Genomic DNA, 26,967 nt, shown 5'->3' with positions numbered 1-26,967 from the left:
TAAAGTGATTCTCTGTAAACCAGATGGTGCCTGTCCCTCAATCCCCAAATATTCTATGTAATGTTCAAATCCCCTCATGGCCTCACCTCCCCCCCAACCCCCCTGCATATCCTCAGCATCCCTAAACCTCTGAGATCTCTGAGTTGCTCCAACTCAGTCCTCCTGGTTTGTCCTTGAGTATATCTTTCCATCTCTGGGAGCTGTGTCTCAGATGCCAAGTCCCTCCCTACACCTTCAGAAGGTGCCAGGACCCCTCTCTCTGACTGAGCTGAGGTAACATGTGGCTTGGTGTGAATGTTCGTTCTCGGCCATTTGAAGTACCGAGAGACGTTTGCCATACTTGGGGAACTATTGGTACACCCTCCAAACAAATGGCATTAACATCAACTTCTCTGGTTTCCATTAAACCCCTCTTTCTTCTTCCCCCCCCCCCCATTTTCTTTCCTCTTTCTCTCTCTCTCTCTCCCCTTTTCCCTCTGTCTCTTTTCACAGAACTAAAACCAATTCTCATCTCTCCTCTGATCATATTCAAGGGATTTAGGAGTTATGGTAAATAGTACCCTCAAAGTTGATACTCCGGTAGATAGAGTGGTGAAGAAGGCATTTGGAATGTTGGCCTTCATAAATTAGAGTATTGAATTCAAGAGTTGGGATGTTATGATGAAATTGTACAAAGCATTGGTGAGACCAAATTTGGAATACTGTGTGCAGTTTTGGTCACCAAATTATAGGAAGGATATAAACAAAATAGAGAGAGTGCAGAGAAGGTTCACGAGAATGTTGACAGGATGTCAGGGTTTGAGTTACAGAGAAAGGTTGAGCAGCCTGGGGCTTTTTTCTCTGGAGCGTAGAAGATTGAGGGGGGATTTGATGGAGGTGTTCAAGATTTTAAAAGGGACAGAGAGAGTCAACGTGGATAGGCTTTTTCAATTAAGAGTGGGGGATATTCAAACCAGAGGCCATGGTTTGAGATTGAAGAGGGAAAATTATAAGGGGAACATGAGGGGAAATTTCTTCATGCAAAGGGTGGTTGGGATGTGGAATAAGCTTCCGGCAGAGGTGGTTGAAGCAGGGACCTTATTTACATTTAAGGAAAGACTGGATAATTACATGGAAGGGAGAGGATTGGAGGGGTATGGACCAGGTGCTGGTCAGTGGGACTAGGAGGGTGGGGATTTGTTCCAGCATGGACTAGTAGGGCCAAACAGGCCTGTTCTGTGCTGTATATGGTTATAACACCTTTTGTTGGCTTGGACTCCTCCGCTCCCATTCTTTCACCTTTTGCCCCCAGTCTTTAGTTCAGATGCCTGTCTGCTTTCTGCTTACACCTTGAAGAGGGGCTCAGGCCTGAAACATTGGTCATATATCTTTACCTTCTGTGGTGTTGCAAGATTGGCTGAGTTCCTCCAGCATTTCTGTGTGTTTTGGCTCACTTGTTGCTGTGCTCCTGCAGGCGAACACTCTGCCCTGTTGATGATGTCCTTTGCTCTGCAGCGACTTCAACTCCCTGAACGAGGAGGATGCGGCAAAGAACAACCAGCTGGCCTTTGACATTGCTGAGCGGGAATTCGGGATCTCTCCGGTCACCACAGGGAAGGAGATGGCCTCGGTCATGGAGCCTGACAAGCTCAGCATGGTCATGTACCTCTCCAAGTTCTACGAGCACTTCCGAGGGAATGCCTTCTCTGCTGCCTGTGAGTAGTTATCAGGGAAGGAGCGTGGTCCCTCGAGCTGTCTGACTTGGATCAGGCTGGAGTTGGGCCAGGTTAGACCCTCCTTGCCTCGGCCGCTAGGGATGGCAACACCCAGCCGAGACAGTCTGGCCTCGACGGGATAGAAGCGATCTCGTGTCTGGAGTCCGGCACGCATTCCTCCAGTCCATACTTTTTGATTTATTTACCAAGATTTAGTGATATAGGTTGTTTTGAAAGTATCCTAGTTAGACACCCCAAGTATCATACAAGTAGGCAGTACAGGATCACAGAGGGAGACCAGTTGGGATGGAGGGGGTGTGTATGATGGAGTCGACAGAGGGGAGGGGGTGTGTGGGATAGAGTCGACGGAGGGGAGGGGGTGTGTGTGATGGAGTCGATGGAGAGGTGGGGGTATCTGAGGGTCTGAACCACGTTCACAGCCTTCTGCATTTTCTTGTGTTCTTGAGCAGAGCCAGTGAGGTGTTGGGGTGAAGGGAATGGTTAAAGAGCCGGGTGGGGTTAATGAGCCAGGGAGAGGGGTTGAGGAGGTTTTACGCAGCCAGTGAGGTAATTTCGTGGCGGAATCTGATTAGATCTGCCTGACAATGAAACCACAGAGCTGTGGGAGCAGGAGGAAACCCATCGGGTCTCAGCCGACCTCTGCTGGCGTGCCCCATTGTCCTGCTCTCTTCCCCACTGCCCAGAAATTCCTGTGAACAGAGATCAGTTCCAGTGGAACGTGCTCCCACTGCCCTCGAATTTGCGGCTTTCCGAGGGCCAATCATCACGTAAACAGAGCAACTGCTCAGGTCTTGAACAGAGGCAAAGGTTTGCCAATATGATGCCAGCGTCTGGTGATGTCTGTCTTTTGCCAGCAGCTGCCATGAGGCTGAGGAAGGAAGGAGGAGATGATGCCTCTGTTCTGCCTGGCCGCCATGCCAACTCCCTCTGTAACGTCATCAACCTGCTGCCACGGAAACGGACACCAAAGGTGGGTAGAGCGTACAGGTGCCGTGTTACACAGAGCATTGGGCTTGTGCGATGTTTGACAGGGGAACACTGAACAGATTGGGCACTAATAAACACTTGTGAATTGAGAGTAATATATGAAAGTCTGCAGGCACTGTGGATGAAGTAAAAACAACAAGCTGGAGAAACTCAGCAAGACAAGCACTATCCTTTATAGAGCACAGATAAAGATGTATCACTAATCCCTCAGGCGTCTGCCTGCATTTTGCTCGTACCTTTGTGAAGGGCTCAAGCCTGAAACATTGGTTATGTATCTTTATCTTTGTACACTGTTTGACCTGCTGAGTTTCTCCAGCATTGTGTGTATTTTCACTTGTGAAATCTCCAGGGGTCAGCTATTGCATTCATTGTGGTCTGCTCTACATCTACATTGTTGAGCACCTTAGCTCTGTCTGCAGCAGTAGTGTGTATCTCCCGGGGGGGCCACCCATTTCAGTTCCCCACCCCCTTCCCTTACTGGCATGTCTGTACATGGTCTCGTACCCTGCCAGACTAAGACCACCACAAAATTGGAGGAACAACACCTCATCTTCTGACTGGGCACCCTCCAAACGGGTGGCATTAACGTTGATCTCTCCGATTTACGTTAACTACCCCTCCCCATGTATCCTTCCCTGTAGTACATGCTCGGTCTCGCTCACTCTCTCTCCCTTTTCCTGCTGTCTACTTTCGCCCAGCTTTGCATTCACAGATCCACACCCTTCCCTCCCCCACTTAATTCTTACCTTCCCTCTCTCCTGTCCTTCTCTCCATAACCAATTAACACCTTTTGTCTGTTGATCTGCACTCCTCAGATCTGTACTCCTCCCCTGCCCTTTAGTTTGGGTACCCATCACATCCCCTTAAAATCTTGTCCTTCTCCCATTAAATCAAAGCGAGGCTGTGGTGGGGGGGGTGGGAGGTTGAAGAGTGGGATCTATGTGGAGATTGATACAGGGCTGTGGGATTAGTGTGGGGACTGATGTGGGGCTGTGGGGGGGAAGAGCGGGGCAGTGGGATCTATGTGGGGACTGAGACAGGGCTGTGGGATTAATGTGGGAACTGATGTGGGGCTGTGGGGGTGCTGGAGGGTCTCAGCCCTGGTCTCAGGTGGAACTTGTGCCTTGATGCTTTGCTTCTTTATATTAGGAAAAGAAAAGTGAAGATAAAGACACCATGAGCAAGCGGAGGAAGAAAGCAATGACGTGCTGGCAGGAGGTAGGTGAAATACGACCTCAGGATTGACAAAGTCAACACCTCCCTGGAGAATTCCCAACTCTGGTTGGGCCTGTGATCTCTACAACTGGTCTTGGGGTGTAGGTGGGTCTAGGTAATGGGAATATGAAGATTTGAGGAGTCAGGAACAGTGATGAGTTTATTGTCATGCACAGGGTACGAGGTACATAAGCCTGAATTCTAATGATGCAGCTGAAAAGATACCACAAAACCATAAGATACAAGAGCAGCACTAGGCCATTCAGCCTATTGATTCCACTCCGCCATTCCATCATGAGCTGATCCGTTCTCCCACTCAGCCCCACTCTCCTGCCTTCTGCCCATTACCTTTTGATTCCTGACTATTCAGATACCTATCAATCTCTGTCTTAATGACCCGGCCTCCACAACTGCCCATGGCAGCAAATTCCAGAGGTTCACCGCTCTCTGGGTTAAAGAAATTCTCTGCAGCTCTGTTTTAAATGGGCGCCCTTCATTCCTGAAGTTGTGCCCTGTGTCCTCTGATCCTTGACTCTCCCACCCTGGGAGACAAGTTGACCACATCTCTGTCCATGCCTTTCATCATTCAAAGTGAGGTCTCCCCTCATTCTTCTGAACTCCAAGGAGTGCAGGCGTGAAATGTTCCTCATATGCTCAGGTAATTTGTTCCAAAAAACATCCATCTCAAATAGTGCAGAAAGGGAGAGGATATATTAAAAAATAAATGATATATGTTCACAGTTACAGCTGTGCCAGAAAAAAAGTGATGACAGTATATAGATATTTTAAATTTAGACATAACACAGTAACAGGCCCTTCCAGCCCATGACCCGTGCAGCCCATGACCCGTACAGCCCATGACCCGTGCAGCCCAGCTACACCCAAATGACCTACAACCCCTGTACAGTTTTGAAGGGTGGGAGGAAACCCACGCAGATACAGGGAGAATATACAAAATTCTTACTGACAGCGCAGGATTCGAATCCTGGCCACTGGCGCTCTAACTGTGCTGTGTGAATATAAGAATATTCACAATAATCCCAGGCAAAATAAGTGACTTAGAAATAGGGCAGACAGACCTATTGTGGTATCGGAGCGGTTTCTGATCAGTGTAACAAGGAGAAATTCAGGAACCTGATCGCTGTTGGAAAGAAACTGTTCTTGAGCCAGGAGGTGCTGGTCTTCAGGTTTCTGTACCTTCTGCGCTAAGGTCGCCGTGAGAGGAGGTTGTGACCAGGGCGATGGGGGTCCTTTATGGAGTTGGCAGCCTTCTTGAGGCAGCGTTTCATCTGGACATCTGCAGTGGGTGGGAGGTCAATGCTCGAGATGGACTGCACCTGTCTGTACACTCTTCCTTTTTCCCATCCAGGCTGTCAATCCCAAGAGGGATGGGGACCAGGCGAGAGAACCCCTGAACCAAAACAAGGTCAAGTCGATGGCAAACCAGTTACTGGCAAAGTTTGAAGAGAATGCAGCCAGCACCTCCCTCCAGAGGCAGGTGAGATGCAGGCTCCCTGCTGTAGCCTCCCAGCTGTGGCTTCCCCACTGCACCCCTCCTTCCCCTGCTGCAGGGGGCAGAGGTTCGATTCGCTCCAGGCACTGAGTGAACTCCCAATGGCTGATTGATGCCCTTGTGCTGTAATGTGTGGTTGCATTGATTGGTTACTGGGTCGGGTTGGGATTCTATTGGTGAATGAGTGGATCCAATGGGAGCCAGGTTGATTGGATTGTCCACGCATATGCAATCTGGTGCATCAGTTCATGTGGAGAATTGTGTTGGTGCGGTTCAGTCCTGAATCTTGGGGATACGTGTTTTACCCAAGAAAACCTGGAAATTCACAAGTACTGGGAATGGTTCATCAAAGTCTGGTGGGGGCTGGTACAGGCTGGATGGGCGGAGTGGTCTCCTCGTGCTTTTTGCGATTTCATGCTGTGCTGATAATGGAACTGGTTCAGAGTGAGGATCCACCAGGAGGGTTGTTGATGTGGGAGCTCCTGTTCCCACGGAACAGACAGAGGGTCAAGTTTACCTCTCGCTCTCTGTGCTTCACTGGTCACTCGAAGGGCTTCTCAGACACCCCCCCCCCCCCCATCCAAGGGGCAGAACCCACCACCACGCGTCCTCTCCATGGTTCAGGGCACTGCTCTATAATCCGCCTGACCGGTGAAGCTGAAAACAGGTCAGATCGAAGGATTGCTCCCCCCTGACAGGGTGATACAATGTCGGCAGACTCCGCTGGAGAAGAGAAGGGTCCGTGTCCCTGTAGCGCTATTCATGGGGCAGCAGAGTGTTGGATCTGGTTCAAGCGAGGTAGAGTGAGAGAGATGGGAATATTGTGTCACACAAAAGTCTGCAGACACAGTGGTTGAAGTAAAAACACACTGCTGGAGAAACTCAGCAGGTCAAACAGTGAACTTTATATAACAAAGATAAAAATGCGTAACCAGCGTTCCTTCATCAAATTGTGAGCAAAATGTAGGCAGGTGCCTGAACAAAATGGTTAAAGGGAAGCACAAGCCCAAAGGCTGATTGGTAATAGGTGGATAAGGGTGGGAGGGCACACCCGCAAGCTGGGGGAGGGAGGGGTGACTTGGTGAATGGAGAGGAAAGGGGGGTGGAGAGCTGGAGGGAAGGAGTCAGAGGGATGAAGAGGAGGGAGCGAGAACAGGGAGCAGGCTAGCAGAAACCAGAGAAGTCGATGCCATGGAATAGAGTGTTGGTGTGGTGAGCTCCGGCTCACAAAGGGAGCTCCAGGGTGGTGTCAGGACGTGGAAGGGCGTGCGGCTGGCTGGGGCTTGAATGTTGAGCCCCCTTGGACCCACGGAAGTCCAAAGCTCAGATCGGGGGGTGGCCCTCCACTGCTTCACTGCTGATACTGAAAGTCACCCACTCTCTCTCTTCTCTTCTTTCTTGCTCTAAGCCGCCTGTCCTGTCACAGGGGCACCTGCCTTCCTGCCTGTTGAGACCTTCGCCGCTTGTCCCTCCTGAGTGTCCCGTGAACCCTCGCTTTCTTAAACCCCAGGATCAAACCAGAGTTGGTCTCTGCATGGGCCCGAGGCAGGTATGAAGAACCTCCAATCAAACATGACTCCATGCCTGCACTAATACCACCCTCTGACTATCGTTTCCAATTAGTCTGCAAGAAAGCTCGAAGGGAGTTGCTTTGGAAAGGCCGTTAAAGTATAACAGTATATAATTATTGAAGGGTTATCATATGAGGAGTGTTTGGCCTGGACTTGTTAAAATTTCGGAGAATGAGGGAGGATCTCTTTGAGACATTTTGAATTTTGAAAGGCATGGACAGAGTAGATGTAGAAAGGTTGCTTCTCAAAGGCGTCTGCTTGGAACAGAGATTTGGAGGAATTTCTTCAGTCAGAGGGTGGCGAAGGCCAGGTCATTGGGTGTATTTAAGGCAGAGATTGATAGGTTCTTCATTAGCCAGGGCATCAAAGGTTCTGGGGAGAAAAGGCCGGATAGAGGGGCTGAGTGGGGAAATGGATCAGCTCATGATTAAATGGCGGGGCAGACTCGATGGGCTGTAAAATCTACTTCTGCTCATGTCTTATGGAAAAAATAGAGGAAGTGGGCCATCTGCAGCAGTAGAAATGTAATTAGTGGTGTTTCAAATGGAACTCCTTCCTGGGGAAATCAAGCAGCACAGAAACAGGCCCTTCAGCCCATTTTCCCATGTGCAGTCTCGCACCTATCCATACCAATTTCACTGCATACTCTGTGATCGACCACACAGTCAGAAGGGGAAGGTTGTGTGGGAGAGGATGCAGAGGAGCTTCACCAGGATGTTGCCTGGCTTGGAGGACTCCAGTGATGGAGAGAGATCGGACAGGCTGGGGTTTGTCTCCCTCTGGAATGACGGAGGCTGAGGGGAGACCTAATGAGGCCATTGACAGGACGCAGGGAACCTGCTGCCAGCGGAGGTGGGGGACTAGCAGGGCAGTACTGACAAGCTGAATGGCTTAATTCTACTCTTAAGCCTGATTCAATTGGGTACAATCACTACATTTACGAGGCAACGCATAATAGGATCTAGTCACTGATGGCAAACAGGGTTAGTGCTGATGGGTTAGCATGGGTGGTTAGGCCAAAGGGCCTTTTTATGTGCTATGCCCCTCTGTAACTAAAATTATTTTCTTTAAAGGGAAGAGTTTTCTCAGCTACAACTCCAGTGAAGCACATTTTGGAAAGTTCACTGACACCTCCTGGAGTGCAACGGAATATTTTCTGGCACGTCACAACAAGATCAGTCTTTAAATGCTCGGCCCGCTCACTCTCTGCAGATTATGCTGGAGAAGACTCCAAAACCTGCCGAGAAACCGAGCTGTTGACGCGCAGTGAAAGGCAGCAGTCCGGCGTGTGCCCCAGAGGTTCCTGCCAGTGTAACTGTGCCTTGGGCAGACAGTTTCGCTGTCATTGGATCCGCAAAATATCTACTTGTGCCAAGTAAACAGCAACGAGGCGTTGAACAAGGGAAGACTCTCCCTTGAAGCAAGCAGGCTCCGGCAGCTGAACCGGTCCAGCAGACATGTACAGTGGTATCCTAAATAATTAAACAGTTTTCCTTCTCTTTACTCTCTGCAACTCAGTTTACATTTCAGTTTCCTTCAAGAGATATTTATGGAATCATCATTGATCACAGTGAGAGTTGAAAAACTTCGTCTTTGCAAACTGCTAAGCATTTAAGTCCATTGCTCCATCCACAATGGTTAAATGGTGCCTTTAATTTAATTAGGATGTGGTATTTTTCCCTGGAGAACAGGAGGCTGAGGAGGACCCTGTTTATAAAACAGTGCCAGACTTGGTTAAGGTGGATAATGGTCACCATCTTTTTCCCCAGGGTAGGGGAGTCTAAAACTAGCGGACGTAGGTTTTAGGTGAGAGGGAGGAGGTTCAATGGGCAACTTTCACACTCAGGATGTATGAAACGAGTTGCCAGAGGAGAGGATAGAGGTGGGGACAATTACAATTTTCAAGGGGCATTTGGACACGGATGTGGAAGGTTTTTGAGGGATATGGATTGAACAGAGGCAAACTCAAATTTAAAATTGAGAACCAACAGCACAGTAACAGTCCCTTTCCGGCCTACCAAATACCCCAATTTTCCTGCAACCTCCATATGTTATGAAGTGGGTGGGGGGCATGGGACGAAACCAGAGGAAAGCCAGACAGACATGGGGAGAACGTACAAACTCTTTATGGGCGGAGTCGGTTTGGAACCCAGGTCACTGATGGTGCAAAAGTGTTGCACTAACTGTGCTGTTCAGATAGACGGTTGGGTCAGGACAGCGGAGTTAGGCTGAAGGGCCTGTTTCCATTCTGACCGACTCTGACTTTCCACAGAAAAGGATGTGAATTTGCCACTTCCTCAGCCTTGCTTTTACAGTTGTGTTCAACACAATTCATTAATGACAGAACTACCATAATTACACTCCCGTAGGCAATTCAAGATCCAACCATTTCGTACTGCCTCCTGTTTGAAATTCCTATGTGAGCATTTACAACCAGGTCTGTCCACTTTAAAATTTAAAATTCTCGAGTTACTGGAAATCTGTGGGAAAAAACCGCAGAGACTGGAAAACTCAATGGGCCAGGCAATGTCCGGCGGTGGTGGTGGGAGGGGTAGGGGGTGCGCGAGGAGAGGAAAGAATATTTTGGATTAATAACCTTTCATCAGAGCTGAGTTGGTGATTAACAGTTTGAAAGTAGGTAGGTAGATAGGGTTGTGAAGAAAGCTTTTGGCATCTTGGCCTTCATAAATCAAAGCATTGAGTACAGGACTTGGGATGTTATAGTGAGGTTGCATAAGACATTGGTGAGGCCAAATTTGGAGTTTTGGTCACTGAACTACAGGAAGGATATCAGTACTATTGAAAGAGTGCAGAGAAGGTTTACTAGGATGTCACCGGGTCTTCAGGAGTTGAGCTACAGGGAAAGGTTAAACAGGTTAGGACTTTATTCCTTGGAGCGTAGAAGAATGAAGGGAGATTAGATAGAGGTTTACAAAATTATGAAGGGGATAGACAGAGTCAATACGAGTAGGCTCTTTCCACTTAGGTTAGGAGAGATAAATATAAGAAGACATAGCTTTAGGGTGAAAAGGAAAGGTTTAGAGGGCACATCAGGAGGAACCTCTTCATTCAGAGTGGTGGGAGTTTGGAATGAGCTGCCATCTAATGTGGTAAATGTGGGCTCACTCTTAAGTTTTAAGAATAAATTGGATAGATACATGGATGGAAGAGATCTGGAGGGTTATGGAAAGGGTGCAGGACAATGGGACTAGGGGAATAATGTTTTGGCACAGACCTGAAGGGCCAAATGGCTGGTTTTCTGTGTTGTCATGTTCTATGGAAAGATGCAATGAAATGGATGTGTCAGGACACCAGGAGAGACTCAATGACATGTGTGATGGGGCTGTCTGAGAGAGGGTAGGAAAGGTTGGAGAACAAATGTATCTGGCATCAGTGGACATCACGGGAGCAGAATAATTCCTGAAAACTGTCAGAGGTCAAAGTGCAAATGCTGGCAATGTCTGATGATCCGAAATTGTTGAGTCCAGATTTCTGAAAGGTTCCAGTTAGAAGATGAGGAGCTGATGCTTAAGTTAGCACAGAGGTATATTGGTCACAGTGGGAGTGAAGCAGAGAACTGTGAGCATATAGGAGCAGAAGCAGGCCATTCGGCCCATCGAGTTTGCTCTGCCATTAGGTATGAGCTGATCCATTTTCCCACTCCTCTGCCTTCTCTCCATAACCTTTGATACCCTGACTATTCAGATACCTATCAATCTCTTCCTTAAATACACCCAAGGAGCAGTCCAGTCAGAGGAGGGAAGAGTCGAGATGAAGTGGATCTGTGTTTTACGGGAAGGTTGGGGTCACATGAGGGGAAGAGATAGAGCCAAGCTGATGGCTTTCGACCAGCCATTCTCAACGAGGGTCCTAAGGACTCCCTGGGGACCACAGCACATTTAAGTAAAAGTCTTGTTTTCTTTTCACCTCGCAAAACATAATTTTTTTTGTGTAGTCGGTAGGAGAGATGTACGGAAGAAATCTAAGCGACAGATTCACAGAGAAGGCGGTAGGAGAGATGTATGGAAGAAATCTAAGTGACAGATTCACAGAGAAGGGGGCCCATAAATCTTGCTCAGACCTGGGGGTTGGGGGAAGGTTGAGAAGGGCTGGGATAGGTGAAGATAGAATAGGAAGAAGCTCACAGACCCCAATGCACACTGGATAGGACAAATGGTCTGTGTCTGAGGAATTCTCTGCCCAAGGACGTCAGTGAATATATTTAAGGCAAGCTTAGATAGATTGTTGAGGACTTGAGGGGAAAAAGCAGGCAGGTGGAGTTGAGTCCTCAGCCAGATAAGCTATCGCCTTACTGAATGGAGCAGGCGGGACAGGCCAGATTGTTGAATCCTGTTCCTGATGTTCTTCCATCCTGTGTTATACCAGTTCCACTGTAATGATCTTTCACCATGTTGGGACAATGGTACTGGTAGCTTTGGCAGGGGTCTTAAGAGAGAAGTAAACTTGTGTTGCACGGGAACAGGTCTGTCAGGTCAGTGCTGTCCATTTCTACTAATATCACATTCTCCCACAGTCCCACCAACTCACTCCCGAGGAGTTCCGGCGGGTTTGGGGAAGGGCGGGTTGTTCTCGTGGGATCACACTGTTATGTTTTGTCGGTAGTCTGATCTTGCGGCCAGCGCGGAGCAAGTGATCAGAGAGGCAAAGTGCACGAGGAGGGCCGCGGGTCAGCCTGATGGGCTGGCGGGGACCCCTCGCTCCGCCCTCGTGATCTCCGGGGTCCTGCAGCGCCTTCAGCGCCTCGAGGAGAAACTTGACCAGGTGACGTGTGTGCTCTGTCTTCGCTGCCAGACGCTGCACTCCCTCCACACACCTCCTCCCTCCACCCCCTCTCTGCCCCTTCTTCACTCTCTTTCTCTTTGCCCCTTTTCTTTCTGACACTGTTCCCCTTTTGCCCTCAAGCACTATTTCTGCCCACTTTTTCTCTGGCCCCTCGCTCATTGCCCCCTCTTTGCTCCCTCTGTCCTTTTCTCCTCTCTCTGCCCCCCTTTCCCCACCTCCCCCCTCCTCCACCTTCCCCTTCCCCCTTCCCCTTTCCCCTTTTCCCCTTTCCCCTTTTCCCCTTTCCCCTTTTCCCCTTTCCCCTTTCCCCTTTTCCCCTTTCCCCTTTTCCCCTTTCCCCTTTTCCCCTTCCCCTTTTCCCCTTCCCCTTTTCCCCTTCCCCTTTTCCCCTTCCCCTTTTCCCCTTCCCCTTTTCCCCTTCCTCTTTTCCCCTTCCCCTTTTCCCCTTCCCCTTTTCCCCTTCCCCTTTTCCCCTTCCCCTTTTCCCCTTCCCCTTTTCCCCTTCCCCTTTTCCCCTTCCCCTTTTCCCCTTCCCCTTTTCCCCTTCCCCTTTTCCCCTTCCCCTTTTCCCCTTCCCCTTTTCCCCTTCCCCCTTTTCCCCTTCCCCCTTTTCCCCTTCCCCCTTCCCCCTTCCCCCTTCCCCCTTCCCCCTTCCCCCTTTTCCCCTTCCCCCTTTTCCCCTTCCCCTTTTCCCCTTCCCCCTTTTCCCCTTCCCCCTTTTCCCCTTCCCCCTTTTCCCCTTCCCCCTTTTCCCCTTCCCCCTTTTCCCCTTCCCCCTTTTCCCCTTCCCCCTTTTCCACCACCCCCCTTTCAGTCCCCTTATCTCTACCCCTTTCCTCTCTGCACTCCTCGTGTTCTCTGTCTGCCCTCCCTCTTGACCCCTTGTTCCCATCCCTGAAACCTCCTCCCCTTCCCTCCCCCTCTGACCTGCTCTGTGCAGCTCATTTATTTTACTAATAATTAACAACTTGAGTGTTGAAGAAAAATCTCCATGTCCTCCAACTCTGTGCATTTCTTTGACCACTGAGAACATTCTGCCATTAGCCCTGGAGCCTTATTGTTCTCTTTCTCCTTCAAATATTGATGCATTTCTCTTCCAAAAGTTCCTGTTGAATCTGCTTTTCCCTCATTGCCCCTCTGTCTCCCTTGCAATCTGTGCCCTCTGCCAATGTTCTCTCCTCCACAACAGACACATCCCGTTACCATCTCGGTGGCAAGGACACCCCTCCAGCTCCTGCCTAGCCTCACAATTCAGGAGTTAGTCCACGTACGTTGACAGATGTGCGGTCCGTGACTCCCAGGAAGGTGGTGGAATGCCCAGGGCTGGAGAGCACTCTATAGTCTGACAGCCATTTAACGAGATGTGACACTGCACTGTGGCTTAGTTGCGATGCTGGCCTGTCGCATGGTTCGGTGATTCAGTTGTGATGTTGATGTTGCCCTGCTGCATGGTTCGGAGAGTCGGTTGTAATGCTGCCCTGCCGCATGGTTTGGTGAGCCGGTTGCAATGCTGCCCTACCGCACGGTTCGGTGAGCTGGTGTGATGCTGTCCTGCCGCATTGTTCGGTGAACTGGTGCGATGCTGCCCTGCCGCATGGTTCGGTGAACTGGTGCGATGCTGCCCTGCCACATGGTTTTGTTCTGAACTGCTGCTATAGAATAGTTGTGTGTGACCTCTGTAGCGTTGCATCCCTAAGCTAGTGTGAAGTGACTTTGCACGCTTGTGTGAAGATGATGTTTCATGAAAGGTTGTGCGTCCTTGCCTCCTTGCCTAAATTGCAGAAAGACTGAGAGAGAAAAGTCTGCATTTCCTTAGCACCTACCCTACACACTTACACCGACACACACTGCAAATGCATCGTGCATGCGCACACATGTCCAGAGACAGAAGAATGACTACGACATCAAAGACATCCTTTCCTGCTGCTCTTCACAACACTGAGATGTGACATCTCATCCTAAACACATCCTCTGACCCAGCGGCCCTCCCTTAGTTCTCCACTGGATTTCTACTCTTGAATTTTCTCCCGACTTTTTAATCATCCCCAAACTCTTGACTTGGACAGAGAAAGCGCGCGCGTGAAACCTCCCCACCAACCCACTTTGGATATAACAATAATCACAAGCCACTCCAATGGCTGTTGATCTAGCTTGTGCTGTATCAGTGGCAAAGCCCATCCCTCATTACCCCAGAGGGTGGGGGCTGAGCCTCCAGATGAGGGGCCTCGCATATGTAGGTTGGGACGGGCTTCTAGGATGTCGATCCCCATGTTGAAGAGAGACTGTTTCCAGTCAGGAGAGGAAAGGCTTGGAGGGGAACCTGTGGGTGGTGGCATCCCTGGGGGAGATGCAGTGCAGTGGGATGAGGCTATGGAATGCTGCAAATTCCAGGGAATGCTGCTTTTCCTGCATGTGGCCGTAACAGGGTGGAATGGATGAGGGTGGGCTGTGTTACTGGGGCAACTGGGAGGGCTGAGAGGAGATTCCTGATGGTCTTCCAGATCATCAAAGCCTTCCAGTTTACAGTTAAATGAGTATTTTATTTTGGGTGGGGGATGGAAATGGGGTGGGGTGGAGAGTCTTAGACTGGTGGTCAGGGGTTCTCCCTGGGGAGAGGGATGAGGAACACTCTCCTCGGTTGGGGGAGGGGGGCGAATCTGGAGGTGGGTCTATGGGACATGGGCTCTGAGTCGTAAAACAAGGTGGGTGACTACCGGGATGGTGTGAGGAATGACGGGCAAGGGCTCTCCCAGATCCCAGCATAGTTGTTGCACTAAAACCATGCAATGCTGTCAGGCCTGTGCTGCCAGCGGTGAACCCGGAACTGCCCTCCATGCTGCTGCCTCCCTCCTGCTAACCCACTCTCTCCTGCACCTACCTCATGATCTTTCTTCTCTCTGTCTTGCTCTCCTCTCTTGCCTTCCCACAGAGGAAGGCTCTGTCTCTCGCACAAGGTGACATTCCATTTAGCAGGAAGAGCATTAAGGAGAGGGGCGTGCACCTGACTGCACTCTTTGGGGGCAGGACCCTCCGACAACAGGTGTGTACTTTGTGCTTCACTCTGCTTCTGAATGCTTGCGCTGACTGGGGTAGACTCCCTGAGTGGGCCATCAGATACCAAGGCACCAACATCTCAGGCTCCAAGTTCAAGCTTATTGTCACACATATTGCGATGGAGTGATAGAGTTTGTTTTGCTCGCAGTTCAACTTGACATCTCATACATAGCACACCAGGTGAGACAGTGCAAAGTTACACAGATATCAGTTGGGACAGATGGAAAATAACATAATTTGAATCTTGTAACGTTCATTCAGGAGACTGATAACAGTGGGAAAGAAACTGTCCTTGAATCTGGGGGTATGTGATCTTGCAAATCTTCCTGACATGGCATTATGGGGGTGGGGAGTGAAAATATGTTGGCTGCTTTTCCAAGGCAGTGGGAGTTATATATGGAATCCTCGGCCTCGCACGCTGGGGATTAACCCTGTGCCCCACCCCCTGGTTTTCTCTCCCCTCTGCCATCAATAATACCTGGGATCCGGGATTTCAGTTTGCTGGTGTGAAGCTCCAGGTGGGAATCCTCATTTCTGGTCCCAGAAATGGGGGCTGGGGACCCTTCCTGAGCCCGCTGGGTTTGTGAGGAGACCACCAGGACCCCCACCCCGGACCAGTCGCAGTCTATCCTGGTGTCTGGTGACCTCAGCCTCCACCAGTAGCTTGGATCACCAGGGTTAAGGCTTGAGCTTTCCTTCGATCGGCCCCTCACTCATCCCCCCCCCCCCGATTCTGTGGCGCTACATTTTACCAAGCTCATAGAATCCATGCACTGACCAGAACCCAGTCTCGCTGGTGTGACAGTTCCCACTGGAGGTACTAACCCTGTGAAACACCACTGCTGGAGGAATGCACTGCAGGTTGAGCAGCATCTGTGGAGGTAGGAGGCATTTCAGGAGGAGGTCCCAGTCCCTCACAGTGTTTAAAAGGCAGGTAGATGGATGGAAAAGTTTACACACAAATCAAACTAAAAGTCTGCTGCTTGCACCCGACAGAGATCCCTCCATCCCCATTCATATCCATGGGTTGATCTGGGAGCCCCTTAAACACCACGATTGTACCTGCTTCCACCACTGCCTGGCAGCCCATTCCAGGCACTCACCACTAAATAATGGCCCCTCACATCTCCCTGAAACTTCCTCCCTCTCACTTTAAACATGTGGCCTCTAGTCTGTGACACATTCACTCTGGGGATAAAAGATTTGGACTGTCCACCCTATTACTGTCTCTCATGGTTTTATTCGTCTCCCTGCAGCCTCCAATGCTCCAGAGAAAACAACCCCAGTTTGTCCAATCTTTCCCTATAATCTCTAACTAAACCAGACAGTATCCTGGTAAACTTCCTCTGCCCCCTTTTTAAGGCCTCCACATCCTTCCTGTGATGGGGCAAGCAGAATTGCACACAGTATTCCACATGGCCTGGCCAAAGTTTTATAATTGCCGCAACGTGACCTTTTATACTCAGTGCCCTACCCAATGAAACAAAGCATTCCATGGATCTGCCACCTTATGGTGGATCCAAAGCCCCAGATCCTTCTGCACAGCAAACCCTGCCATTAACTATACACATTCCCCTTACATACGTCCCAAGGTGCATCACCTCCCACTTATCCAGATTAAACTCCATCTGCCATTTCTCTGCCCATATCTATATCTTCTTGGATTCTTAGATAACCCTCTATTGTCCACAACTCCACAAATCTTTATACCACCGGCAAACTTCCTAACCAAGTTATTTACACACAACTGTGATCCCACCACCGATCCCTGCCTAACCCCAACGGCCCCATATGGGCCTCCAGCCTGACGAACACTGTCCTCCCTCTGTCCTCCGGGCCGGCTAATTTTTACTATATGTACCTGTTTCTTCATTTATCCTATTCCATATTTCCATCAAAGATATCAAAATCGGTGAACTATTCTTGTGCAACAATTTCATATTCCATTTATATATAAATTGATCTCTTATTCTCATTAATTTGATTTAATTCAATATCTGCCCAAATCAATCGACTTTCCAAATTAAAAGTTCTGTTAATAAACTTTAATTGTGCTGCATTATAATAATTTTGAAAATTTGGTTGTACACCTCCCAGTTCATATTTCCACGTTAATTTTTGTAAAGATACTCTTACCATTTTATCTTCCCATAAAAACTTCCTAACTATAAAATTCAAATCTTAACAAGGAATAGACTGAAAGAAATATTGTAATCTAAGGAAAATATTCATTTTGATGCAATTAACTCTACCTATTAATGTTATCGGTAAATCTTTCCATCAATTTAAATCATTTTTAATTTAGGGCTGGCTAATTTTGTACCCAAACTCTCGTCTCACCCTGAAAGAGGTATGGGCCGCACTCAGGCAAATGAGGCTGGGGTCAGTCAGGTAGGTGCCTTGGCTGGCATGGTAAGTTGGGCCTCTTCCTGCAACGTCGACTCTCCATTTCCCACAGAGGCTGCTCGACCTTGCAGTACAGCCGATTTCTCGCTCCAGGATCCAGCTTCCGTGGTTGCCCACGTCACTAACCATGACTTGCTTTGCATGTCATTCCTCTAACGAAGCTTTTGATCATTTCTGCTCTTGTTTTCTCGGTCACTCCATTCTCATTTCATCTGGTGTCTCGGCTGGTGCTAACAGTCGGCTTCGCCACACTCCACCCCACCTCATTGTGTCTCCAGCGCGTCATCCCTCCATGAGTCTGCTTCCTCCATGACTCCAGCTGTGCCTCTCTCACCCAGTCCTCTGACACAGGTACTGACTGGCTGTAGTCAGCTCACTGAGCCTTGCCCGCCCTTGGTAGAGCTACCTCCAGAAACCTCTGCATGTACGCCACAGTGACCATGTGTCACGGTAACTCCCCGTGTCGGTGACCTGGCCAACTGTGGCTTCAATCTTTTTGTAGCACCTTCTGTAGCACCCTGACACATCCCTTTCAGGCAGCAATGAAGGATCTGTGTGCAGAGTATGCACTGAGGCAGTGCTGAGGGACTGAGGTATCTTCCTCCAATGGTGGGAGCTTGGGCTTAGGGATGTTCATTGTGTGTGCAGCGGTCCATCAACAGGAGGCTGCCCCCCCTCTCTCCCCTTCCACCTTCCCTCTACCACCCACTCTCCCCTCCTCCACTTTCCAACTCCTCTCCTACCTTCCCCCTTTCCCTCTCCCCCTCTTTCCCTCTCTCCACCCATCTCTCTCTCTCCTTTTCTGTCTGTCTGTTCCTCTCTCTCTCTCTCACACTTTCCTCCTCCTTCCCCCTCCTTTACCATCTCGTTCCCTCTCCTATCCCTCCTTTTTCTCTCTTTCTCTCTCTCACACACCTTCCTCATCCTTCCTGCTCTTTTACCATCTCCTTCCACCTCTCTCTCTCCTTTGCCATCCTTCTCTCTTCCCCCCTCTTTTCCACCTCTATCCTTCGCCCTCTCTCATTACCAGCTCCTTCCTGCCCCCACTCCCCACGTGTCCATAGCCAAGGGAGCAAAAGCTGGCAGTTTAATACCTTATCCACTTTCCACTGGGTGGGTGTGCTCCCTCACTGCCTCTCCCAGAGCACAGAGTTCCCTCACTGCCCCTCCCTCAGTGGGGTTACCTTGGATCTTGGCCAGCTTGCGCTGGTGTGTATGTGTGAGGTCCCCACTGAACCATAGCCCAGGGCATTGTGTAAGCTCACGGTCAGAGGCCATTTAGCCCATGTCCGCTGGTTTTTCCCAGGTCTTCCTTCCCCGACCTCCCACTGTTGTGTTCTGCAGTTACCTCCGCGTGTGGAGAGTTGCACATGCAGAAATAGTGCCTTGCCCTATTGCAGGGGTTTGTATGTACACAGACTGGGGCTGTGGCTAACAACCATGAAGGTGCCTTTAATGTTCCAATCCCGGATAAATTGCAAGGGCCTTATATTTCCCTGTGATGAAGTGGTGAGAACGGATCCTTCCCTGTTTTGATGAACTGGAAGGTCAGACTGGTTCACACTTCCTCTCTCATTTCCATCTTCTGCTTTCTCTCTTCTCTTGCTCTCCTCACCCTATTCTGACTTTGTCCGGGTAACCTGTGGCCCCAGATCCGGGACATCAGGGAGGCTGCCCTAAATTTGGAAAGGATGTTTCTCAGTGGAAAAGAAGAATCGCGTGTTCAGGACAAGGGTCGGGCCGAGGTGAGTGAGAGCTCTGACATTCCATGCCCACTGCAGGCAAAGCTTGGGGCTGACGCTCTGTTCCATTGAACCTGCGACAGGCTCTTCAGTTGTTCTTGCTGCCTTTGTCTCTCCTTCCTGGTGACCTGACTTCCACTGCACATCCCCAATCCAAGGCCCTTGCTGTCAGCCAGCTCAACAGAGGGGAATCTGGAAGGATATAGCATGGAAACTGACCCTTTTCCTTGCCTGCCTGAGCTCATCCCATTTAAGACCATAAAACATAGGAGCAGAAATAGGCTATTCAACCCATCGAGTATGTCCCACCCTTTAATCATGAGCTGATCCACTTTCCCACAGCCCCACTGCCCGACCTTCTCCACATAACCTTTGATTCCCTGGCTAATCTCTGCCTTAAATATACCAATGATCTGGCTTCCACAACCGCTTGTGGCAACAAATTCCACAGATTCGCTACCCTCTGGCTGAAGAAATTCCTCCACACCTCTGTTCCAAGCGGACGCCCTTCAATCCTGAAGTTGTGCCCTCTTGTCCTAGACTCTCCCACCGCGGGAACCAACCTTTCCATATCTACTCTGTTCCACGCCTTTCAACATTCGAAATGTTTCAATGAGAATCCCCCCCACCCCGTAATTCTAAATTCCAATGAGAAACAAGCCAAGAAGCGTCCAACACTCCTCATATGATAACTCTTTCATTTTCAGAATCATCCCTGTGAACCTTCTCTGAACCCTGCATTTGGCCTATATCCCGCCAAACCATTCCGATCCATGGACCTTTCCAAATATCTTTGTATTGTCATTATCCCTGCCACTACCACTTCCTCTGGCAGCTCATTCCACATACCCAACACCCTCTGTATGGGAAAAAGTTTCCCTTTTACATCTCTTCCCCAAGTTAACTGCACCCTCTATTTTAGATTCCCCTCCCCAGGATTATTTATCTTGTTTCTGGCCCTCATAATGATGTAAACCTTTATAAAATATCTCCTAGTTTCCTGGGAGAAGAGTCCCAGCCTATTCAGCCTCTCCTTGTAACCGAACACCTCCAATCCCAGTAATGTCCTCGTGAATCTGCACCCGTTCTGGCTGAATGACGTCCTTCCCACAGCTGAATGACCGGAATTGCACATAATAACTGGGGTTCATCTACATCTTGGAGAACTGTTAAGTGAAGATGTGTGTTTAAAACTAGAGGGATTCAAGGAGAGAGGGGAAAGATTTAAAGAGGCGTATTCTTCTCCCAGAGGGGGGTAGGTGTGTGGAACGAGCTGCTGGGGGGGAAGTGGTGGAGGCGGGGGCAGTTACTGCAGTGAAAAAGAACGTGGGCCGCTATGAGGATAGGAAAGGTTTAGAGGGAGATGTGGGCTGAAGGGCCTGTTTCTGTGCGATAACACTCTTAAATGCTCTCGTCCCCTCTTCCACTGATAAGCCAGTTGTATTTAGTGGGAATGGTCTGACAATGAATTCATCCAGAGCTCAGAGATGGTGTTCAAACTCCCATTCATTCCTGCTCTCAGGAGAGCATGCAGTTTCTCCGATCTCTCCACTCACTTCACAGTGGCATCTTCTGGGCAGTGAAATGAGAATGGAGCTGAATTCTGCTGGGGCCAGACTGCCAGATCAGGCTCCTCTTCTCCCTGTCCCTGCCCTACAGCAGCCACCCCTGTCACTGACAGGTTGATCTCCTGGTCCTGCTCGATGTGTTGGCGGGAGCAGGAGTGAATGATGTGCTCTCCGCCCGTCAGGAATTGGTGAAGTGGGAGCACATTTCCCATTCTGTACGGAGACCCCAGAGACTCCGGTCCGATCCCGACCTCTGGCCGCTGTCTGGCCCCCCACCCTGTGTGTGTGTGTCGCAGGGAGGTAGAATCCAGGAGAGTTGCTGGACCTGTGGGGATAATAAAATGGGTTTGGGTTCGAGTCACCTTAACCCAATGTCTTCCTACAGGATTCCACATGTCTAGTCTACCCATCACCAACGCCACACTCCTTCCCCTTCCCTCACAACGTGTAATCACATCTGCACACGCATAAGCGCACACATGCTCGAGTACATACACGTATTACACTCCCCACACACATGTATGCACACACCACCCACCCACAGATAGATACAAGTCCACCCATTTCCGCAGATACTCCCACTGACAGACCCTGGAGGCTGGAGCAGGAGTGTGATGCCACCTCCCACTGAGGGAGTGGGACTTGACTCTGCACCCACAAGCCCACCCTGATCACAGGGAAGGTCCATGGAGGGCCTCCCACTGTGCAGCTCTTCCAATATCACCTTCCAAGCGAGGCAACAAAAGCCACAGATAATGAGGGACGAGGTCAAGTAAACCTTGGAAACACTCAGCAAGTCAGGCAGCAAGTGTGGAGATAGAACCTGTTGTCAGAACGAGGACATTTGAGAAGGTCAGTGTGAGGGAGAGTGAGATTGTCCAGGCGACTTGGTTAATAACTGAACAGAAAGGTTAGAGCGAGAGAGGAACAGTGTTCTGCATCTGGGGGAAGCCACACTGGTGTGGTTGGGTATCTGAAATCAAAGGGAATGCTGGCTACACTCAGCAGGCCAGGCAGCACATGTGGGGAGAATGCTCCAAGTGGACCCCATCAGCCAGCAACAGGAAAGCATGTTAGCCTCAGGGTCCCTTGGGAACCAAGCCCTGGAACAGGGGCCAGCAGGAGAGGTGGCTGAGACGATGGCAGCGAGTACCCAATGTTTCTCCACGAAGACAGAAAGCTGCCACTGTCAGAGCGAGTGGGGGTCCCATTCACAGCTCACTGTCAGCAGAGACCTTCGTTGCGGAGGAGCGAGGCTGGTGGGATGCCCTCAGTGTATATCCCTCTCACCTACCCGATTCCACGCATCACTACACTGGCAGCTCCCACTGTCTGCATGTCTGCATCCCGGCCCCACTGTGAATGAATTGACACACACTGTGCTTCTGTCTGACCACTCCCCCCCCCCCCCCTCTCCCACCGCTCCTCTCACCTTTAGTTCCAGAATACTTGTGTTTCTCTCACTGATCTCTCCATCTCTTTTTTCTCTTTATCTATTCCTTTTTTACATTCCTTCTCCCCTTTCTCTCTCTCTCTCTCCCCTCCTCTCTCTCTCCCGTCCTCTCTCTCCCCCTCCACCTCTCCTGTCACCTCTGCTTTTCCCGCTCACCCTCTCCCACCCTGGTGGTTAGATGACGGTGGGAAAGGTATCATCAGTGATTGGAGAGATGGCTGAGGTTCTGGTTACTCTATATCGGACAGATCACAGACCGAAGGCTGCGGTAACCTGTCCCAAGCAGGTAAGCACTAACCCGTTGTGGTTAGCCACAGGGATCCCGTCACATCTCAGTGGATATGCCGGTTTGTTGCCAGGCCATTCAGCAGTACTGACTGTCACTGTGCTACAACAGATCATGACAAAGGCATTGAAAGTCCAATATGATTGTGTTGAGAAGTAGTGCCAAAATTACAGTTATTTCTTCATCAATATGTCACTGTTACCAAATTCACCTTCATGCACGTCAGGTTGTTTTAATATTTACTATGGGATCTTTTAAGAGAGTATTAGATGGGTGTGTGGAACTAAGAAATATGGAGGGTTGTGCCAATGGGAAATTCTTGGCATAGTTCACTGGAGACCGAAGGGCCTGTGTAGAATATAGAACATTACAGAACAGTACAGGCCCTTCAGCCCTTGATGTTGTGCAGACCTACCAAAAAAATATACTAAACCCACCCTACCCCTGTAACCATGTGTCTAAGAGTCTCTTAAATGACCATAATGTTTCAGCCTCCATGACCATCTCGGGCAAGGCATTCCAAGCACCCAAAACTCTCTGTATAAAAATTCTTATCCCTGACGTCTCCCCTAAACTTCCCTCCTTTCACTTTGTACAGACGTCCTCTGGTGTTTACGTTCTTGTCTGGGAAAAAGGTGCTGACTGTCCACCCTATCTATGCCTCTCATAATCTTGTAGACCTCTATTAAGTCTCCTCTCATTCTTCTACACTCTCTGTTTTACTTATTCCATTAAGTAGATGGAACTGTAGTGACATTATGAACACTGGTATCCATCTAAAAATATTATTTAATGGTGTTAGTTCATTTCAGAGAGTCATCTGTATACCTAAAACACATAGTGTTGAGTTCAAATCCCTCTACAGGGAGATGGGTCACACTGTGGAAGGGGTGGTACTGAGGGAGCTCCCCACTGTGGGAGGGTCTGTGGGGGACCTCTCCTCTCAGTGGGAAGTGGACAAAGCCTGACAATTGCCAGCCTTTGCCCTCCTCCCCTCAGCTGTGGACAGGTTTATGGTGAGTAGGGGCAGAGAGTATGTATGTCACGGTCCTGATGGAATGGGGGTGGTCCCACAATAATGAGAAGAGGACAGCGGTTGTCTGTGTGGACAGGTCCAGGATGTCCACTGGCTAGTCCGCTCCACACGGTATGGGGGAATACTGCTGCATAAGTGTTGGTGGCTGAACCTCAGGTGATTTGGATCCAGCTGTGTGTGTTCCAACCCTGTATTTATGCGGTTGTCTTGTTCTGTGGCAATGGGAGTCGACTGTGATCCTATGTTCCTGGTCACCCAAGTCAAGTTTATTGTCATCTGATTGTACAAGTACAACCCGATGAAACAGCGTTCTCAGGTTCTCGATGCAACAAATGCAGATGCCCAACCAAACATATCATGCGTACAGTCAAATAATACATATGCAGGACAAGTACTTAATTTCTATAAATAAATAAATCTTGTTTTGTACAAATGAGGGTCTTGGATAGTTAGTGTGAGCCGTCCCTTTGGTCGTTCAGCATTCTCACTGCCCGTGGGAAGAAGCTGTTCCTCAGCCTGGTGGTGCTGGCTCTGATCCTCCTGGATCTCTTTCCCAAAGGGAGCAGCTGAAAGATGCTGTGTGCGGGGTGAAAGGGGCCCTCACTGATTTTGCGTGTCCTCTTCAGACAACGCTCCTGAGAGATCACATTGATGGAGTGGGGTGGGGTGGGGGGAGGCGACTCCAGTGATCCTCCAATCTATTTCTCTGCAGCAACTGTACCACACCGTGATGTAGTCGGCCAGGACGCTCTCAATAGAGCTCCTGTGGAAGGTTGACATAATGGTGGCTGGTAGCCTTGCCCGCTTCTGTCTTCTCAGGAAGTGCAGTCGCTGTTGAGTGTCCATGATCAGTCACTAGTTAAGTGAACTCCAAAGAACTTGGTGCTTGCAAGGTGAATGCTGCTTCCTGCCTGGTTATTGGGTGTGAGGAACCATCTGATGGATCAGCTGACTGGAGTGGGCGAGGGGGTTGGTCAGAAGGGGGAAGACAGATGGATAAGGTGCTGTGCTCAGTACAGCGAGAGACCATGGCTTGTGACACAAGGGCGATTTTTTTTTTTTTTTTTCTTTCTTGGTTCTTTCAGGGATCATTGAGGAAAGAGTTCCCCCAGAACGTCGGTGGCAGTGACATCTGCTTCTTCTGCAAGAAGCGTGTTTACGTGGTGGAGCGATTGAGTGCGGATGGGAAATTCTTCCACCGTGAATGCTTCAAGTGTGATTACTGTGCCACCACACTACGGCTGGGCGTTTATGCCTTCAATGTAGAGGAAGGTAATCCCAAATGCCTAGGCCTCGTCCCGATGAATGATTCTGACCCAAAGGGGGGGGTGGCAGAAACTGAGGGGGGGGGGAATAAGGGGATGGGGTTTGATACTGTCCGACTGGGAGGAAACAAGGGAATGGTGTTTGATACTGCCCAACCGGGGGGAACAAGGGAATGGGGTTTGATACTGCCCAACCGGGGGGAACAGGGGGATGGGGTTTGATACTGCCCGACTGGGGGGAAACAGGGGAATGGGGTTTTATACTGCCCAACTGCGGGGGACAGGGGGGTGGGGTTTGATACTGCCCAACTGGGAGGGAACAGGGGGATGAAGTTTGATACTGCCCGACCGAGGGGGACAGGGGGATGGAGTTTGATACTGCCCGATGGGGGGAACGGGGATGGGGTTTGATACAGCCCGACTGGGCTGAATAAGGGGATGGGGTTTGATACTGCCCAACTGGGAGGGAACAGGGGGATGAAGTTTGATACTGCCCGACCGAGGGGGACAGGGGGATGGAGTTTGATACTGCCCGATGGGGGGAACAGGGGGATGGGGTTTTATACTGCCTGACCGGGGGATGGGGTTTGATACTGCCCGACTGGGGGGAAACAGGGGAATGGGGTTTGATACTGCCCAACTGCGGGGGACAGGGGGGTGGGGTTTTATACTGCCCGACTGGGCTGAATAAGGGGATGGGGTTTGATACTGCCCAACTGGGAGGGAACGGGGGATGAAGTTTGATACTGCCCGACTGAGGGGGACAGGGGGATGGAGTTTGATACTGCCCAACTGCGGGGAACAGGGGGATGGGGTTTGATACTGCCCAACTGTGGGGGTGGGGGGGGAAATAAGGGGATGGAGTTTGATACTGCCAGACCAGGGATGAACAAGGGGATGGGGTTTGATACTGCCCGACTGGGGGGGAACAGGGGGATGAGGTTTGATACTGCCTGACCGGGGGATGGGGTTTGATACTGCCTGACTGGGGGGAATAAGGGGATGGGGTTTGATACTGCCCGACTGGGGGGAAACAGGGGGATGGGGTTTGATACTGCCCAACCGGGGGGGACAGGGAGATGGGGTTTGATATCGCCCGACCTGCTGAGTCCCTCCCGCAGCTCAGTGTTTGCTAGAACCTCCCAAGTTCCCGTGAATCACAAAGTATCGTGGATCTCCTCCCGTCCAGAAGAACAGACTCCATTCCCTCCCGAATGCAGCAGCGATTCAGCAATTAGTTCCATGCCCGTTCTGATGCCAGCACGTGGACCTGAAATGTGAGCTGACTCTCTCCCGCTCCCCACTTATTCCGCCTGACCTCCATTTGTTGAGTTTGTTTTGTAGCTCTTTTCATTATCGGACTCCTTCTTCCCTCAGGAAAGTTTTACTGCAAACCTCACTTCAGCGGCAGTAAAGGGATCAACAAAGCTAGGAAACGCCGGAATCTCCCCTCAACGCTGACACACAAAGAGGTAGGAAGGGTCCTCCCACTGCTGGCCATTGTAACACTGATCCTCAATCAGAGTAACGCCTCCCCACATTTTGAACAGGAACACAGCATTTGACCAAATGTGCCAAACATCATCTTCACAACCCTATGCACCTGAGAATCTCCGTCATAGACCTGTCTCTGTTCTACAACACTACTGCTGCCAGGAGCTGCCTCATTTTGTCGGTTCCTGTATCCCGAGGTCTCTCTGTTCTGCAACACTCCCCACCGTTTACCATGTTGATTCCTGTACCCTGAGGTCTCTTTGTTCTGCAATTCTACCCACCTTTCACTGACAGTGTCCTTGTACCCTGAATCTCTCTCTGTTCTACAACAAACCCCCTCCCCCACCATTCACCATGTCAGTCCCCATATGCTGAGGTCTCTCTGTACTAAAACACTCCCCACCATTTAGTGTGTGTCCTTGTATACAGAGGTCTCTTGGTTCAACAACAACCCTCCATTGTTCACTGTGTTGGTCCTCTATCCTGAGTTTTTTCTATTCCCCACCGTTTACCGTACCAGTCGCCATACCCCGAGGACTCTCTGTTCTAGAACACTCCCCACCATTCACTGTGTTGTTCCCATATCCTGATGTCTCTCTGTTCCAGAGCAGGCCTACCATTACCGTGTTAGTCACCATACCCTGAGGTCTTTCTGTTCTAAACACGCCCCACCGTTCACCATATTGTCCCCATATCCTGAGGTCTTTCCGTTCTAGAGCAGGCCTACCATTACCGTGTTGATCGCCATATCCTGAGATCTCTGTTCTACAACACTCCCCACCGTTCACCATGTTGTCCCCATATCCTGAGGTCTTTCCGTTCTAGAGCAGGCCTACCATTACCGTGTTGATCGCCATAT

General features: G+C 50.0%; 1 protein-coding gene across 9 annotated transcripts in view; it reads left to right on the top strand.

Annotated features, from left to right (window-relative positions):
- Positions 1-26,967, top strand: part of LOC138745937 (F-actin-monooxygenase MICAL2-like) — a 156,923-nt gene that overhangs the window by 65,993 nt on the left and 63,963 nt on the right. For 2 of the 9 annotated variants that reach the window (XM_069903548.1, XM_069903559.1), the window contains 6 exons: positions 1,495-1,694; positions 2,570-2,685; positions 3,852-3,920; positions 5,287-5,415; positions 24,435-24,621; positions 25,992-26,086. In XM_069903548.1, coding sequence (XP_069759649.1) covers positions 1,495-1,694; positions 2,570-2,685; positions 3,852-3,920; positions 5,287-5,415; positions 24,435-24,621; positions 25,992-26,086 — 796 coding nt within the window. Of the gene's footprint in view, positions 1-1,494; positions 1,695-2,569; positions 2,686-3,851; positions 3,921-5,286; positions 5,416-6,838; positions 6,980-11,624; positions 11,784-14,733; positions 14,845-17,501; positions 17,616-18,916; positions 19,010-22,205; positions 22,314-24,434; positions 24,622-25,991; positions 26,087-26,967 lie in introns of all 9 variants that reach the window. The other 7 variants (XM_069903490.1, XM_069903491.1, XM_069903496.1 and 4 more) reach the window with 7 other exon arrangements.

The sequence above is a fragment of the Narcine bancroftii genome, chromosome 1 (assembly GCF_036971445.1).
Source record: "Narcine bancroftii isolate sNarBan1 chromosome 1, sNarBan1.hap1, whole genome shotgun sequence".
Classification (NCBI taxonomy): Eukaryota; Metazoa; Chordata; class Chondrichthyes; order Torpediniformes; family Narcinidae; genus Narcine; species Narcine bancroftii.
The sequence above is the reverse complement of the archived record's forward strand: the minus strand, read 5'-3'. Positions and strand labels throughout refer to the sequence as shown.